This window comes from Hemicordylus capensis, chromosome 2 (assembly GCF_027244095.1).
Source record: "Hemicordylus capensis ecotype Gifberg chromosome 2, rHemCap1.1.pri, whole genome shotgun sequence".
Taxonomy (NCBI): Eukaryota; Metazoa; Chordata; class Lepidosauria; order Squamata; family Cordylidae; genus Hemicordylus; species Hemicordylus capensis.
The window spans coordinates 194,012,511-194,030,457 of record NC_069658.1 but is presented as its reverse complement, the minus strand read 5'-3'; the positions used below and the strand labels follow the sequence as shown (position 1 = coordinate 194,030,457).

Sequence of the window (17,947 nt, the reverse complement as noted above, 5' to 3'; positions counted from 1 at the left end):
CATGTTGACTGGTAGATACGGTTAGTAGAATCTCTATGGGATGCTATGATCGTGTCTTGAGGTGTAACCATGGAATCTCAGCTTGAACCACACTGGATCCTGGTGGAGGCAGGTCCTCTGTGCAGGTGGTCTTGGGTCACCATTAAGAACTAAGGGCCTTCCACAGTTGGATGTACGAGTTGCACAAATCATGGCCTTCGAGGCCAGTGTGGTCCCACAAGCAGCACCTGAGCTTGCAGAAGGCGAATTGTGTGGAGCAGGTGACTGAGAACCGATATGAGTATAAAGGTGGATCCGAGAGGGTGTCCACTACCTCCACTCCCTCACACGGGAATCTGGAGAAAAACCTTTGAAGCTTGCATTGACTGGCAAGGCAAACAGGTCCACCTGTGGAATGCTCAAGGCTCGTTTCATGAGGTTAAACACTGAAGTGCTGATGCTCCATTCGGCCGGCTGGATATCCGTGCTGCTGAGCCAATTTGCCCTAATATTGAGGATCCTGCTGACATAACAGGACATGCTGTTAGCAAGGTTAGATGATGTGTTGCCCAGTGGAGCAAGAGCAAGGCTTCCTGGTGTAGAGACCTGGAGCCCCCTTGTTGGTTCACATGGGCTTTTGGGGCGACATTGTCTGTCCGGAACAAGACATGCTGATTTTTCAGAATCTGATGTAACGATTTTGGGGCGAATAGAATGGCTTCGAGTTCCAACCAGTTTATACTGTGGGCCTGCTCTTGCACCATCCATTTCCCCTGCACTGAGAAGTGCAGTCAGAATGCCCTGCACCCCAGCCAAAGAGACTGGTGTCTGCTGTCAGGATCACTCTGGTGTGGTCCAGAAAGATCTAACCCCAGGAAAGATGGGATGGTTGGGTCCACCAGTGAAATGAACACAGAACTGTAGAAGGAAGTTTGACTCTGGCAAGGTGGAGACATGCTACGGTGACCCAGTAGACCCAGAAGTCTGGCTAGTGTGAGTACTGGAACTCTAAGGCAGTCATCTGGTGAATCAACCGGAGGATATCTTGGATATAACCGCCCTGAGCCATTTTGGAAGGGCAGTATACAAATCAAATAATCAATCAATCAATTAATAGAGAGAGAGAGAGAGTCTGGGGAGAGGATCAGAAACTCCTGTAAGGTGTCTATGATAACCCCCAAATAGCAAATCTGATTGAAAGGAAGCAGTTGGCTCTTGGCCTGGTTGACCAGGAATCCATGTTCCATGAGTGTTTGAAGGGTGCTTTGTATGTCTGACCTCGCAGTTGTGAGGAATGGAGACGAGATCAAGCAGTTCAATTATGCGAAGAACTGAATTCCCTTCAGCTGAAGGTGGGCCAGCAGGGGGGCCAGAATCTTTGTGAAGATTTGGGGTGCTGAGGGAAGTCTGAATGGAAGTACCCTGTACTGGTAATAAAAGCTGTCGAATTCAAAGCACAGAAAGGAACAGCTTGCTGGATGGATTGAACATGCAAGTACACCTCCAACACATCCACTGAGACAAAGAAGTTGGTGTGAAGTAACGCCTCCATGATGGATCTCAGGGTTTTTATCTGGAACTTCCCACGCTGTACAAACTTGTTGGGGAACTTCAAGTCCAGTACTGCCTAGAGGGATCTGTCTCCTTTTGGTACGGTGAACAAAATAGAGTAAACTCCTTTGCCTCTTTGATGAATGGGAAACCAGTGCTACTGCTTTAACTGCCATTTTTTGGATGGCCTGGGCTTATCATGCTGCAAGTGATTTATCCAGCATGCCTTGAAACCAGGCCTGCCACGCTGCTGTCACTTTCTTAGGGAGGGTAGGTAAAGGAGCAGGCTGGCCAGGAGGGAGCATGAAGGGCTGGGTAATAAGGCCCAGTTCTCACCTGTTCTGGCAGCTGGTTGTCCTTCAGATTGGACCCTGGAAGCAGGAGGAGGAACAGGACCAGCCCCGTTTGCCTTTTCACCTGTATTCAAGAGCTCCGGTTCATTTTTGTGGACTTCCCCCCCATGTTTGCAGTTCTAGAGGCTCATGTGACAGCAGTGGCTGCAGAGAAACACCATCCCCGTGGGGCCTCTGCTGGTCCTCCATGTTAGGGCTGAATCTCTGAGGCAGCTGGCCGGTTGGCAGCAAAGCTGCTGGAGGAGCCGTTGTAGTAGTCGTCATGGCCAGGGACAATTCTTCCAGTGTGGCCACTAAGAAGGCCACAAGGAGGAGGAAGCATGGCTTGTTGCTCTGTATGGAGTGGTCACTGGCAGAAGTGGTGGTGGTGGAGACAAGCCTGAAGACAATGATGCATCCGTTGGGGTGGGTGAGTGCCGGCACCGCGTCCCAGTTCAAAGGCCTGCATGGATGAAGGGGCCTTCTACTGGACCCATGCCACTTCTGTTCTCAAATGACACCAGCGAGGGCCGCAATGTTATCAGCAGGATGGAGGAAACAAACCAGGCCGCTCTCGGTTGTTGTGGGGTTTTCCCCAAAGGAGGAAAGTCGATATTCTTCCCTTTGGGGAGCAGAATATGGCAAACTCTGCCCAACCTCTGAGCCATGAGAAACAGGAGGAGGAGGAGGTCTGAGAAATATGGGGGGGAAAGAGATAGTAGGAATAAAAGAGGACTTAGAGGGAAAAACTGGACAAAACAGGCACACAGATAAAGAGAATTAAAAGCTTGGCTAGCAGGGATAAGGTACCTCTGGACTATAAGGGCTGAGAGGGGTTATCCTTCTCAGGCTATTTAAGCCTTTTGTTTTAATTAACACAGTCCTGCCTACTGGAGCACGTGGGAGGATAACTCATGTAAGGGGTCCTCAACCACCAGCAGAGAATGATAGATCAGGTCTTCCCTTCCATAGGCTGCATTCAGATGTAATGGCTAACCGGAGGTAAACGTGGCCAAGGTTTCAATTTGGAACTCCAAATTGAACCACAGATATTCACCAAATTCCAGTTGTAGGATAGGACAGCCCCTCCCTGCTGCTTGGCCTCTGAGGCAGATCCCAGCAAGGAACATGGCCAGACTGTGGGCAAATCACCACCATGTCAGTGGGGCAGCCACAATTGGCCACTACCTTGAAGGGGGCATGCCGAGCATAATCGTGCATTTTTGGAGCACTCCACCTGTCCTCGGCAGGGAAAGGGCATTTAAACCCATTTTTATGGCCTGCAGTGCCAGCACTTCTTCTGTAAGTGATGGCACCATCGCCCCCTGCCCCCTAAGTTGCTCCACAACCTGAAAGTGTCACATAAACATGAATTCTCAGCTGGTTTGGGGGACCTGGGGTGGAATTCCGCTTTCATTATGTGAGGGGAGTGGGAAATCTACACTTCCTAGTATGGGATATGTAGATGGGGGAGGACAAAGGATGCTGGGCCTTCTGTCCCACCATAACCAGGGAAGGTGTCATAAGAGTGACCTTGGCAAAGCAGTCCATGCAGAACCAAATGGAATCTGTTGTCTGGCAGCTTGCTGCCAAGCAGGCTAGCCCTTTCATGAGAGCCCCAGTCTATTGGGGAAGGTTGTGCCCATCCAAGGGCAATGTCCCACTCAAGGACTGCAAGCTCATGAGTTGAGCCAACCCACCAAACGGGGCCCTGATTGTGTGAGGCCTCCAACTCTCTGTGGTAAAAATAGAACTGATCCTCTACTACCTCCTTCTCCCTGAATCCCTCTGAAACCTTGCATGCACCCCAGAGATTGACACCCCATGTGACATAGCCTGGCTGCATATCCAGTCATGGGAGTGGGCCAACGGGACAATTCAAAATTCCCAGATCTGCTCTCTTTGTACCATATGCAGTAAGTGGGCACGGGGAATTGTGGGAGGGGGCACTTTCCTCTTCTCCTGCATGCATCTGGGGCAGCTGTAAGAACTGCAGGTGAGGGTGAATCTGTGCAGATAGTCAGGCAGGAGGCATGTTTCAGTGGGAGCTTAACCACTGTTCCCGGGATCAGGAAAGCAGTGTCAGGGATACCCCTGCCCACTGCTTCCCAACATACACAGCTACACTCAGAGCACTCATGGACTGACACTCTCATGAGTGGGCACAGTTCATGTTGGGTTTGGTACCCCATCCTTGTTGTAGAGGAAGATTCTTTAAAAAAACTGGATTGATGCTGATCCTGCCACCCCAGCCCTGCTCATGAGTAAGCCCAGGTTTTAAACACCTCAAGAGAAAGTGGCTGGCCCCACTTCCCCACCCTTTTGGTGTTTAAAAAAAAGAAAAAAAGAGGAACAGATGCCCCTAAACCTCCTGACCCTAATCTCATGGAGATTTTCACACACCCAAAGGACACTGACGCTCCATGTGTCATTGCCCAGATGCATGCACAGAGGGGAAGGGGGAGACACTGGAACAGACCTTTAAAACACAATCATAACCCTGGGTCCTGGTCTGTTGTCATGCCATATGCAGATCTGTGGGCATGGGGAATCACAAGAGAGTAGAGCACCCATTCTCCAGTCATTCTGGGTCAGCGGGATGGCTGTTCTGGGGCACTGGCAACGTACAAATGGTCAGGTGGTCTGGCAGGGAGCATGGTTTCTCAACAGCTTATATGCAGTCCCCAAGACCTGGAAAGTAGTCTCAGGTGTATCCCTCCCTGCGGCTCCCATGCACACAGCAACCTGGATCTATTTCAAGCCCCTATGGCCTGACACTCATTTTGGCATCTGGTATCATTTCAGATTTGTCTGCACAATTCTCTCCCCTCCCCTCTGAAGGTCCTTTTCATGAGCTATGTGGGGGGTGTCATGGGTTTTCACTCTCATGATTGAGCAGTGCACCCTGGGTCATATCTTCACAGCTGAAGCTCAGCTTCCCATTATAAACTATGGTGACCAGCCTTGAGGAAGCCTGGGGGACTTGAACCCCCAAAAGGGGGAAGGGCAGGGCCCCCCTTCCCCAACCTTTCTTTGAAAAGAATAGAACTTTGCTGCTCCAGGTTCCCTGCTTTGGGTCTGCCTTTTATACCTGACCTCGGTCCCCCAGCCATTTGCTGCCTTCACGGTCCTCTGATGGGGTGCCCTGCTTATGTTGCCACCATGTATGTCCACAAGCACTCTATGACTGTTGCTCTCTTCTTGGGGAGCAAAGCACTTACTGCTCGTCCTGTCACCCCATGTCCTTGCCCTACCACTTGCCAGGTGGGGGAAGCGAGACACACAGTGGGAATTGGGGATGCCCCCGAGGGACTGCGCAGCTTGACAAGCTGACAAGTCTGGGATGGGCATGTTGGCCTCCCTGTAGCCTGGCAACTGCATAGGTGAAATGTGAAATGCATGGCTGAGAGGCTGCCAGCGAGATGTGCCAAAAGCATGGAGCAGCCACGTCCTTGGGTGGGTCTGTGCTGCCACCACCTCTGGTTGCGGTTTGAAAAGTGGTGTGAAATACCACGAGTAGGAGTGTGCACAGAATCAATTGGTACAGTCTGAATCCAAACTGGACCCAGACCAGACCAGTTTGGTCCAGCACCCCCCTTGAAACCCCCCAGGTTGGGCAGGGAGGATCACAAATTTTTTTTTTTTAAACACAACACACACACGTTTTTTAACTTACCCCCTCTGGGGGAGTTGCTGGAGGCAGGAGGTGTGTATGTCTGTTTGTGGAGGTTCCCCCTCCCACTGCCGGCCTCCCGCAAACCAGCCAGTTTGGCTGGCTTCCCCCTCTAGCGCGGTGGCCATTTTGAAGGCCGCTGCACCTGCATAATTGGCCCCTGCGTGGCTTGGGCAGTAAGGGAGGCCAGTGGGGAGAGAGGGAACATCCGTAGACTCCCCTGCTGCCTTAGCAACTCCCTCGGAGGAGGTAAGTTAGTGCGGTTCAACCCCAAACAGCCGAACTGAACAGGTTCGACGTTGAACACGTTTGATGTCAAACCGAAGCATTGGTTACTCACCGTGAGGGCTTCTTCTGGTTGTTGCTGTCAAGGCATCTCATGATGGGTTATCCTCGTCACGTGCTCCTGGGCAGGACTATGCAAATTAGCTTAGAAAGAACAGTCCTATATAGCTCTGATGGGGATAACCCCGCCCCAGTTCTTTAGGCCGAGCGAACCAGAAGGATAAGCATAATAAGGAGTAGAGAACAACATATAAAAAGCGTTAACCATGAACACAGGTAAATAGGATCCGGTACAACAACAGGGAAAACAGTAGGAACTGCCCCTAAGACTACGGACCAATTCTTCCCCCGAACGAGAGCAGCGTATCCCTAGGACGGGCTGAGATGCCTTGACAGCAACAACCAGAAGAAGCCCTCACGGTGAGTAACCAATGCTTCGTTCTCGGTTGATGCTGTCAAGGCATCTCATGATGAGACATACCAAAGCAGTACGTCTAAGTCCCAGGGAGGGAAACAAGCGCTGCTCTAGTCCTGGGGAAGAACCCCCTGAAGTGCCCTCCTGCCAAACGCCGCTTCAGCAGCAGCGTACAGATCTATCTTATAGTGTTTTATGAACGTGGATGGATTTTTCCATACTGCCGCCTTGCAAATTTCTAGGACCGAGGCATTTGAAGCAAAGGCGGCAGAGGTAGAGGCAGTTGCCGACCTGGTCGAATGCGCCCATATGTTTGGTGGTGGAGGAACCTTTCGGGTTTCGTAGGCTAAGGTGATACACGCCTTGATCCACCTGGCGATAGTCCGGGAAGATACTGCTTCTCCCATGGAGGTGGGCAGGAACAAGACAAACATGGTGTCGGTTTTCTGGAAGCCAGCCATCCTTTTGATGTATCGCTTCAAACAACGACGCACGTCGAGCTTGTGCCAAAGCTTTTCCTGCGGGTGTTCCGGGTGAGGGCAGAAGGAAGGCAGGAAGACGTCCTGGGAGGCATGGAAATGGGAGACAACCTTGGGGAGGATAAACGGGTCTGGAATTAACCTGACTGAGTCCTCTGAGAAAACGCAACGTGCCTTGTGGATGGACAGGGCTCGTAGTTCAGATACTCTTCTAGCTGAGGTGAGAGCCACCAGGAAGGCCAGCTTTTGTGAAAGAAGTCTCAGCGGGATAGCCCGGATAGGCTCAAAGGGGGGTTCCTGCAACGCCCTAAGAACCAAGTTCAAATTCCATGACGGAAAGCGATGAACGACAGGCGGCGACAGAAGGGTGGCTCCTCTCAGGAATCTCTTCAATAGGCCATGGTCCTTGACGCTCGATGAGGCAGAACCTCGCAACATCGGTAGTAAGGATGCCGCCTGTCTCTTGAGAGTGTTGGGCTTTAGACCCTTGTCGAGGCCATCCTGGAGGAAGTGTAGTAAGTGATTTAGTGAGGCCTTGTGGCTGGGAATCTTGTTTCTCCTGAGCCAACGCAGGAACATTCTCCATGTGTATTGGTAGATGCGGTTGGTGGAGTCTTTTGTAGAGGCCAGGATAGTCTCGGTTACCTTCTGAGGTAATCCCTGCGCTCGCAGTCGGCTCCGCTCAGTCTCCAGGCGGCTAGCTGAAACCAGCCTGGATTGGGGTGGTGAACCGGTCCCTGAAGAAGAAGGTCTGGGCTCGGGTCGAGGTGCCAAGGCCCGTCGATTGCCATGGAGATCAGACCACCGAACCAGGGACGCCTGGGCCAGAATGGGGCCACCATGATGACCTCTGCTTTCATAGATCTTATCCGTCGAAGCACTCTGGCCAGAAGTGGGATTGGAGGAAAGGCGTAGAGGAGCCCTTGGGGCCACCTGCAGGAGAGCGCGTCCGTTCCCCAGACTGAGCGGCAGGGAAACCTGGTGATGAAGGTCTCCACCTTCGCGTTGAGGGGGGTGGCAAACAGGTCTGCTTGGGGAACTCCCCACTTGGATACCAACTGATCGAACATTGATCTGTTTAGCGACCACTCCCCTGGGAGTAGGTCCTCCCTGCTCAGCCAGTCCGCAATCGAGTTCAGGTCACCTTTGACATGATGCGCTGCCAGGGAGTTGAGGTGGATCTCCGCCCAGGATAGGAGGAGGACGGACTCCCGAAAAAGGGAGCGTGAGCGCTTTCCCCCTTGACGGTTCACATGTGCCTTGGCCGTGGTGTTGTCCATTTTCACAAGCACATCCTGACCCTGAACCAGCGGCTGAAAACGAAGCAGGGCCAGGCGAATGGCCCTCAGTTCTAGCCAGTTTATAGAATGGGATTGCTCGTGTGTGTCCCATTTTCCTTGCGCCGAGTGCTGGAGGCAGTGGGCCCCCCAGCCCCTGTTGCTGGGGTCGGTAGTGACTATCAGCTTTGGTTGTTCCAGGAATCCCTTGCCTACAGAGAGGTTCTGAGTGCGGATCCACCACAGGAGAGACTTCTTGACCTGTGGAGGCATGGAAACGGCGATGTTGCACCTCCTGGAAATGTAGGGTTGAAAACGTAGGAGGAACCACTGAAGATCCCGCAGGTGCAGCCTTGCCCACGGCACCGCTTTGAGGGTGCAGACCATGAGCCCTAGGAGGCGAGCTAGGGACAGGACCGGTGACCTGTGGCTCAAGAGGATCCGATTCGCCTCTGACTTGATGACACGGACTCTGTCTTCTGGGAGGAAGATTTTTCCCTCCAGTGTGTTGATGATGACCCCGAGGTGGCGGATCTGCTGAGACGGAGATAAGTGGCTCTTGGCTGCGTTTATTAGAAAGCTGTGCTGTTCTAGGGATTCCAGCGTCTTTTTTAGGTCTCTTGCTGCTTCGCTGGGAGATTCCGACTTCAGAAGCAGATTGTCGAGGTACCCGAAGATATGTACCCCCCTGGAGGCAAAGTAGCGCGAGGATGGGGGCGAGGATTTTGGTGAATGTCCTGGGGGCGGAGGCAAGGCCGAAGGGGAGGGCCTTGTACTGATAGTCCACCCCTGAATATTTGAAGCGAAGGAGGTGTCTGCTGTCGCGATGAATGGGGACGTGCAGGTAAGCCTCTTTCAAGTCTATTGAGGAGAGAAGGTCCCCCCTTTGTAGAGATTCTAAAATGGAGCGAAGGGGCTCCATACGGAATTTGCGGGTCTTTACATATGCGTTGAGGTGCTTCAGGTCGAGAACGGCTCTGCGGGAGCTGTCTTTTTTGGGTACAGTAAACAGGATCGCGTAAACTCCTCTCCCCTCCTGGCCCCTTGGGACCAGTTCTATTGCTCCGATGACCAGAAGGTGTTGAATGGCCAGAGAAATTTCGGAATGCTTGGCAGCACAGCGAGACCGTGGAGTGGGTAGGAATCTTGGGGGGGGGGGGGAGAGGAGCTCAGCTCTATCCTGTATTCCTGAGCGTTATCAAGTCCAAGGCCCAGGCATCCTTGATGTCATGGACCCATGCGGGGAGGAAGCTGGACAGACGACCTCCCAGGCAGGGGGGATTTGTGTCAGAGTTGGGACTTTCCCTGATGTTTTCCTTGAGTGTGGTTGTTGCGGAATGAGGAGTTCCTGTTGGTAAAGCGTTGGCGGGGCCAGGAAGCTCTTGAGCCGCGGAAATCTCGGTCTCTACCCCTGAAGGAGGGACGAAAGGAACAGAAAGGCTGGTATCCTCTTTTGAAGGGAGTCTTGTCAGGTTTTCGTAGTGCTGACAGCATGGTCTTCTTTTTGTCCCTAGACTCGACCAGGACATTTTCCAATGCTGAATCACCAAACAGCTTGGACCCCTTGTAAGGCAGAGCGCACAGGTTGTTTTTGGAGGCGGAGTCCGCTTGCCAAACTTTTAGCCAAAGGTGCCGCCTGCCAACCACTGATGCTGCGGAAGCTCTTGATGAATAGCGGATGGAATTGAGGGACGTGTCTGCGATGAGTGCTTGTGCGCGCTGAAGTTTCAACAATTGTTGTCTGAGACGTACGGCTTCTGGAGGAGTCTGGTCGAGGAGGTCGTTGATCCATAACAGGCTGGCTCTAGCCGTCATAGAAGCCACAGCCGAAGAGCGGGTGGCCAGGGAGAAGTTGTCGTGGACCCGCCGGAAAGCAAAGTCTGCCTTTTTGTTGGAGGCGTCCTTTAAAAATCCTTCCCCGTCCCTTGGGACCAGAGAACCGCTGCTCAGCTGGGAGATGGGAGTGTCGGTGGACGGAGTCTGCAGTAACAAGGAAGGTTCTTGTTGGAAGGTGTAGAATCTGGTGGCTGATGAAGTTGGTTTCTTAGGAACGCTTGGCACAGCCCATTCCGCCTTGATGACCTCTGAAAAATAAGCTGGCATAGGCAGAGGTAATTCACGTGGCTGAGGCTTGGGGAAAACCAGGTCGCCCTTGGGGTTCTGGCTTGCGTCTATGGGGGGTTTTGCCTGAAGACCAATAGTGGTTAAGACCTTGGTCATGAGGGGGTTAAAATCTTCCGGTGTGAATAAACGTTGAGAAACCTGAGATTGCTCCAGGTCCTCAGCCCCCGACCAGTCAACCTCCTCGCTATCGGGATCGTGATTTTCTTCCTGGTCCCCTTCTCCCTCTCCATTGCCCCCGGGGTTTTCCCCTGCCTCCTCCTCCGGGGGAGGGGCCGGAGCAGGAAGCCCAGTATTTCTCAGCGGGCAGATGGTAGTGGCCGTGGGGTCAGCCGACTCCTCCCCAGAGATTTCTGAGGAGTGCAGCGATATAGTGGTCCTAGAAGATTTCTTGGGCCTTTTGGACCTTTTAAGGTGTCTCTTTTTGGGCTTAGCTTTTTTGGGAGGGGGGAGGGGGAGGAGACAGTTGAGGATTCCTCAGAGGAGGAGGAAGAGGTGTGCCTGCGTCGTTTTGAACGTTTTCTCTTTTTTGATTTTTTAAAATAGAGACAGGGATTCAGAAATGGCAGTTTTGAACCAGGTTTGCCATTCCTGGGGAACCTGAGAGGGAGCGGGATGAGTACCAACTATGTCCGATAGGGGTGAACCCTCCCGCCACTCCGATAGGGTCGATCTCACTACACTTGCAGCAGTTGATGTGGAAGCAGTAATGGCCGCCGTTCCCGCCCTTTCTGGTTCAGCGCCCTCTAGGGGGGTGCGGAGATCGGAAGAAGAAGCCGCCATCTTGGCTGACAGAGCGTGCAGCTCCGCTTGTTTGCGAAGTTCCGCTTGCGAGGGAGGCAGGTTGGGAATTGGTCTTAATGTCCCCGCTCTGATGCGCTCGTTGAGGGAGGCAAATAGTGGCTCCGCCTAGGTGCTGCCGCGCTGCGAAGCCGAGCTGCGCGTCACGCGCCTTGGAAGCTCTGCACCCGGTCTCTCCCCCGTTGTGCTTGAGGACTCGCCACCCAAAGGGACGATCAACCGCAGGACCTCTCCAACTGCCTGCCCGGACGGAACAGTGTCAGCCGGGGCTGGGGCAGGGAGGATTGGAGCACAAGAGTCAGCAGAGGCTGGGAGAGCGGGAGAAGGTGGATCGCCTGGTCTCCTAAAGTGCCGGGGAAAGCGCTCAAAATGGCGTCCCGTCGGCACCAGAACGTTAACGGCCCTTTTAACACTGTTGAAGCCCCCAGAGGAATGCTCCATAAACGCCCTCCGGGGGGGGGGGGGTTGAGAAGACTGAACACACTAGGGCCAACACAAACGGAAAGAGTATTTTTTATATATATATATATATAAAAAAAACAAAGGAGACTGGGCAAGGGACTGGACAACAGACTAGGGTGAATACAAGAAAAGCACAAAGGAATACAGGCCTGAACTGGAGAGCGACAAGGAGTAGCCTGCCAGGAGCAACAGGACTAAAAGAACTGGGGCGGGGTTATCCCCATCAGAGCTATATAGGACTGTTTTTTCTAAGCTAATTTGCATAGTCCTGCCCAGGAGCACGTGACGAGGATAACCCATCATGAGATGCCTTGACAGCATCAACCGAGAACTGTTTGCACATCCCTAACCACAAGTCAGACGTAACATTTTGGCAGCAAAACCTCATGTGTTAGCAGTGAACCTTAGAGATAACCAAAGGTTCAGACTGGAGTTTGGTGAGGCAAACTGGAGGTCACTTTTGGCCCATAACTGTGGTTTTGTGCGTTTGGGCATTATCGAGTTATAACCTTGGCCACGTTTAACTCTGGTTAACCATTAAGTCTGAATGCGGCCATATAGGGAGTAGAGGCAGCTGCTGCAGCTTTGCTTGAGATGGAAGGCTGAGTCTGTGTCTACGCCCAATGCACCTGGGAGAGCATGAAAGCTAAGCAGTGTAGCTCACTGCAGGTGCCTGGTTGGCTCTGGTTGACGATGCACCACTGTGGTGCTTGTGGCTGGGACAGGTGTCTAATAACCTTCCAACCAGTCCAACAAACTAATCCAAATGAATTTGGGGATGACGGTTGGGAGCAAAAGGGAGGGAGAAGAGAGAGAGAGAAGCCTTAACAAAACACACATGTTTAGGAACTGTCCTGGGTTGCCGGAGGACATGAAATAGGGTGTCCTCCTCCCTAGTAAGTAGAAGTCCTGTTTCCAAAGGTGAATGGAAGAAGTCATCTCTCTCAGGATGCCCTTCTGCACTGAGTAAGAAGAACACAATTGCTACATTCAAGTTCACATAACATCACGTACTGTTTTAACAGCAGTCTTGACCAGACAATCTACCATTTCCCCTATATGAATACATACAATACCTACAAAACCCCTTCCTCCCATGTTGGACTTGCACAGACAACTTATACAGACATGGCTTTTGTTCACAATGTCCATTATTTGTGTGAAGCCCACTCTCTCCGTACAAACTTTGGGAAACACTTCTTCAAGAAACAGTGGCATAAGAATTAGAAGGCATCTAACTCTCAGTTTAAACAATGCTAGGTAAAGTAATCTTACCTTCTTGCCCCACAGTGGGTTGAGCCCCAAACAAAAACAGAGTTTGATTGCTCCTCTAGTTCTGCCAAGGCAAGCAAAACATTGCAGAAACTATTACTTACATGACAAAGAAGTAGTATGGAAAAATAAAGCTAACTCCTACATTTTACCAAGGAAAATACAAGTGATCTAGTATGGGCCTAAAAGGGAGCAAAACAGAAATTTAATGGAGGAACATAACTTATCTTTGAGTTCCAGTATGTTCAATTTTTTTTCAGAGCACAGGCAGCAGAAAGGAATGGAGGGGGGGGGGGACAGGTGTTAGGTAGGAAGTCTATCTTTATGCTAAATATGACAATGTTTTGAGAAGGGAAGTAAATATTCGGTCTTGCAAATATTCCTTCAAAACACCTTCTAACACACATCTCACCTCTGTCCCAGTCCTCTTCACATGGAGGTGACTGCCAGGAGCTTACAACATTACTCTCTCTTCTGTGGCTATCCACCTGACTTGCTAGAACAAACAGGATTATTTGTGAGACAGCATTTTTATGGAGGACCTAATGTTATGCTAGGCTCTGAGAATGTATTTTTTAGAGTTGCATAGGCCTTTTTGCTTTGAGGTATGAAAATGCAGTTTTTCATCTCCCCTCTGCCCCACACATACATGCCACCCTAGTTCTTTAATGACCTGGTATGAACCATCGTTTCCACTTTGGGGTACAACTGCAGTAATAAGCCAGTAAGTTACTGGTTTATGAAACCAGGTGCTGAAACAGCCAGCAAGCTCACCAAGAAAAAAGGTACTCCACCTATGCCACTCCAAATCATGATCAGGGGAGCATTACAGAATTCGTAACACATGTAACAGATTCTGAAAGGACTGTCAGAAAACTATGGAGAAATCCTTCAGCCATCTTTTGGAAACAGTGCTAACAGCAATGCTAAGAGGCCATTACAGCTGCCAACAGTCAATTGACAGAGATTAATTTCTTACCAATGTCCTGTTCAATACATCTTTTGTCATCACAGCTTGATATGTGTTGTCTGATCTCTTCTCGGGGGACCTGGTGACGGGCATTAAATGGACACGTGGCCAGTTGCTGCACAATATCAGGGTGGTTCTAAAGGAGACAGACACATACTACAGCTACCAGACTCACAGTTATCCCCCACTGATTTTAACACAAGCCTTGGTCCAGAAACTATTTTAAAGTAAAGCTATGCAATACATGAATCTTATTTAACATTTGTATATTTCAGTACAATCCTGATGGCACATGGCAAAAGTAAAAGCTTGTCAAGCTAAAACTCACACACACAAACACAAGCAACACAACTAATAAGTTCTACCCAGCAGCATGAAACCCAACTTGTACATGGGTTTTTTTTTTTTTTTTGCAAAGGTAGAAATAAAGCCACAGCAGTGGTGCATCATGTGTTAGCAGCGTGTGACATCTGTGCTGTGCACTTTCAAGGAATGCATGGAATGCCCCCAAGGAGCCCATCAAGGTTCATGCATTGTGACATATGCCAGTACCAAGTGCTCCAGACCTGCCCCCACTGAATTGTAACAAGAGCCTTGCTAGATCAGACTCAAAGCTTATCTAGTCCAGCATTGTTTCCCACAGTGATCCACCAGATGCTTCTGGGAAGCGCACAGGCAGAAGATGAAGGCAATTCTCTTTTTCTGCCTTTGTTCCCAGGAACTGATATTCAGCAGCATTCTGCTTCTGAACCTATAGCCATCATGACAAAAGCCGGATCCAAAATAACAGAATTACGAACTTTTTGGTTCATGGGCTTCATAACAGAGCATACTGTGCATTGAAAAGACATATCCTTTTTTAAAAAGTGTGCTTGTTTAGGGGCTGAAAGTTATCTGAAGGCATTGTTCTCACCTTATTGAGAATTACGCGTATCTGGAACTACTATGTATGCCCAAATATGTTTAATCACACAGATGGAGTTGCGTCAAGACACCTTTGTGGATCTAGAAACTGCTACCTTTTGACTTTGAAGCTCTGCTCTCATAGTTTTTGGTATTCAATTGTGACATGTTGAGAGCTCTTTGTTATTAATTTCCATGTGCTCTGGGGCTGTGACGGACTGAGGGGCTGAAGTACATTTTCCTGGAATCTACCCCCAACAGAGATTATGATCCCACTTTAGCCCACCACTCCTTTGAGATAGGCTGCAACCAGCCTATGTGGAAAGGGAAATGCCAGATGTTCAAGCTGGTTTCAGAAGAGGCCAAGGTACAAGAGAAATCACTGCTGATGCATGCTGGATAATGGAGAAAGCCAAAGAATACCACAAAGTCAATATGTGCTTTATTGACTACAGAAAAGCCTTCAATTGCATCGACCATGTCAAGTTGTGGAATATCCTTAGGAAAATGGGTGTCCCAGAACATCTCATTGTTCTCATGAGAAACCTATACACAGGACAGGAAGCCACAGTCCAGATGGAACATGGTAAAACAGACTGGTTCAAGATCAGCTAAGGAGTAAGGCAAGGCTGTATACTTTCTCCTTATTTGTTCAACTTATATGCTGAACATATACTGAGATAAACTGGATTGGAAGAAGAGGAGTGTGGTTTTAAAGTTGGAAGAAGAAACATCAATAACTTGTGCTACGCTGATGACACCACTCTGTTAGCTGAGAATGCAGATGATCTGCAAGCTCTAGTAATGAAAGTCAAGGAGCACAGTGAAAAAATGGGACTATGACTAAATGTAAAGAAGACTAAAGTAATGACAACGGGCACAACAACCAGCCTCAGAATTGATAATGAAGACACTGAAGTGGTGGATAGCTTCTGCCTTTTAGGATCGACCATCAACAGTGGATCCAGCAGTCAAGAAATACGCCTCAGACTAGCACTTGGTAGGGTTGCAATTAAGGCCTTGGGAAGGATATTTAGATGCCTTTCTATACCTACAAAGATTAGAATCATTCAGTTTTGAACTTTAGGGCTGGAGAAGACTTTTGAGGATACCATGGGCAGTCAGGAAAACAAACAAATGGATCATAGAACAAATCAATCCGGAATTTTCACTTGAGGCACAAATGACCAGGCTCAAACTATCATACTTTGGACGCATTATGCGAAAACCCAGCTCCCTTGAGAAGTCCATAATGCTGGGGAAAGTTGAAGGAAAGAGAAGAAGAGGACAACCAGCAACAAGATAGATGGACTCAATTATGACAACAATGAATGCACCACTGAGGGACCTTAAAGGCCAAGTTGAAGACAGACCATCCTGGAGAGAATCTATCTATGTGGTTGCCAAGAGTCAACACCAACTTGAAGGCACTTAATCAAGATGTGGTAAGGCACACGGGGAAGAATTGTGTAAGTAACCTTCTAGAACCCTTTAAAACCAGAATGAAACCACTTCTAAATATACAAAATTAAGAAAAGTAGCACACAATATGGAAACTGGGGGAAATGGGAGTAAAATACATACACAGAAATTAAGAATGTGCAAAAATATTAACTAGCCCTAACCTAACTCAGCAGTTAGGCAGCTTCTTGGCTGAGAGAGAATCTCCCTTCTGGGCAGCAGTAAGCAGCGAGAAAGTGGTGATAGGCTCTGGGCTCAAATATTTATAGGAGTTAAATAGGGGGAAGGCTTGTCCATTCTTCCAGAGATATGTAGCTGATCTAATCTAATCATCTTTATTCGGTCCATTGACGAATAAAATATATAGCTCATCAATTCAGTGAGAAGGCTTAGTGTATCTCTGATGTAAATTCCAAAACTGTTGTCCCAAACTAAATCGGTCTGGACTTAAATGACTAAAAGTGGGTCTGGTCTGGACCAGTTTAACCATTAAGACGACTGTACTTTGATGTCCAAGTCCTTTCAATATCATTTAACAACAAGTGATGAATGTCCCCATTCAGAGCTTTTAGTAGGGAATGGAAGACTCTGATGCTCTTTAGCAAAGATGAGGGCCTGGATTTCATCACAGGCTGAATCCTGGACATAAGTCACCTAAAGAATGGAGGATAGATGCCCCACAGTAATAAGCCACTTCCCGTGGAGTGCAAGTCAAATGCACTAGCAACAAGGAAAGGTGAAGACTCTTACTTTTAATTCAAGATCACAACAGAAATCTTTTATGAGTTAAAGCTTCTATGTATATTGCTTCCAAGGCACAAAGTTTCAACAAATGCACATCAAAGAAGAGCTGTTAGCAACATGAGAAAATGGCTTTGTAGCTACATTCACAATGTTGCCAAACTGTGTAACATAATAGAGATATCCAGATCACAACTATTGTGCTTTTCTTGCTACAACACACACACACAATTAGCACCCACGTTTTAAATGTAACAATTTCACACCTTACCTTACGGCACTTGACAAGGTGGTAAGGGAACCTACATGCCCTGATTTTATGATTCTTGTCGTAGGGACACTGCATTAGCTTATCAGGATCCAAGGCATCAACTAGAAGATAAAAATAAGAAGCTGGATGTTTTCTTTGAGCCACCCATTAGTCTCCTTTTCCTTAAATTATCCTTTCCCCAAATAAAATGCGGAAATGACTAACATGTTCGAGTTAATCAGATAACTAAGAAAAGCTATCAGTTCTTAGTATACCATAACCACAACATTACTTTGAAAGTCTGGGAAGCTAATTACATTCAGTCAGAAGAATTAGACTATTAGAATACTAAAGAAAAATGCAGTCGGCAGTGCAAGACAGTGCTGTGGATGTTAATGACCACATTTATGAAATAAAACAGAAAGCTGCAGAGAAAGTGAATCCCTAAAGCTACTCAGTTAGGCAGTCCAATTAAGAGAGTTATTCAAGGAAATTGAAAAGATACTGCTACATTTTCCCCAGTGGTCTCGTAAGACAAGTGGTTGTGGTTGGAGTGCCTTTGCACCGAGAAGGAGTTATACTGCTAAACTGCATTAAGACAGAGCATAATGCTGTAGCTTCTGCAGAATCCTTTTGTGATCCTACTTCAGAAGACAACAGTCATGTTTCCAGTCTTCATTTTTATAATTTATTTCATTTATATACTGGCCCATCCCAACACAGCTGAGGCGGCTTACAGCAAAAATCCAACCAGTTTAAAACTCAACATAAGCACACAAAATAGAAGCAGTTAAAATATTAAACATAAAACTCATTTTTAAAACCATTCAAAACCAATCAAATATTATTAAAAGACAAAGAGAGATCTGGAAGAAGAGTGGGAAGGAATGAGCAAGAAACCTGAATTCATTCAAGCAGAGAAAGATTGGGCCCTATCTGGACTTCTGAGGAGGGAAGCAGGGCCAATCTGGAATC

At 48.8% G+C, this 17,947-nt stretch overlaps 1 protein-coding gene across 19 annotated transcripts in view; it reads right to left on the bottom strand.

The window, feature by feature from the left end:
- LOC128343016 (gametocyte-specific factor 1-like) overlaps positions 1 to 17,947 on the bottom strand; it is a 44,485-nt gene that overhangs the window by 14,240 nt on the left and 12,298 nt on the right. For 17 of the 19 annotated variants that reach the window (XR_008315308.1, XM_053291330.1, XM_053291331.1 and 14 more), the window contains 4 exons: positions 16,994 to 17,094; positions 13,627 to 13,753; positions 13,060 to 13,143; positions 12,651 to 12,711 (listed from right to left, as the gene is read on the bottom strand). Coding sequence is in view for 17 of the 19 variants with exons in the window: in XM_053291330.1 (XP_053147305.1) it covers positions 12,651 to 12,711; positions 13,060 to 13,143; positions 13,627 to 13,753; positions 16,994 to 17,094 (373 nt within the window). In the remaining 2 variants the exon portion in view is untranslated. The remainder of the gene's footprint in view (positions 1 to 12,650; positions 12,712 to 13,059; positions 13,144 to 13,626; positions 13,754 to 16,993; positions 17,095 to 17,947) is intronic. The other 2 variants (XR_008315310.1, XM_053291338.1) reach the window with 1 other exon arrangement.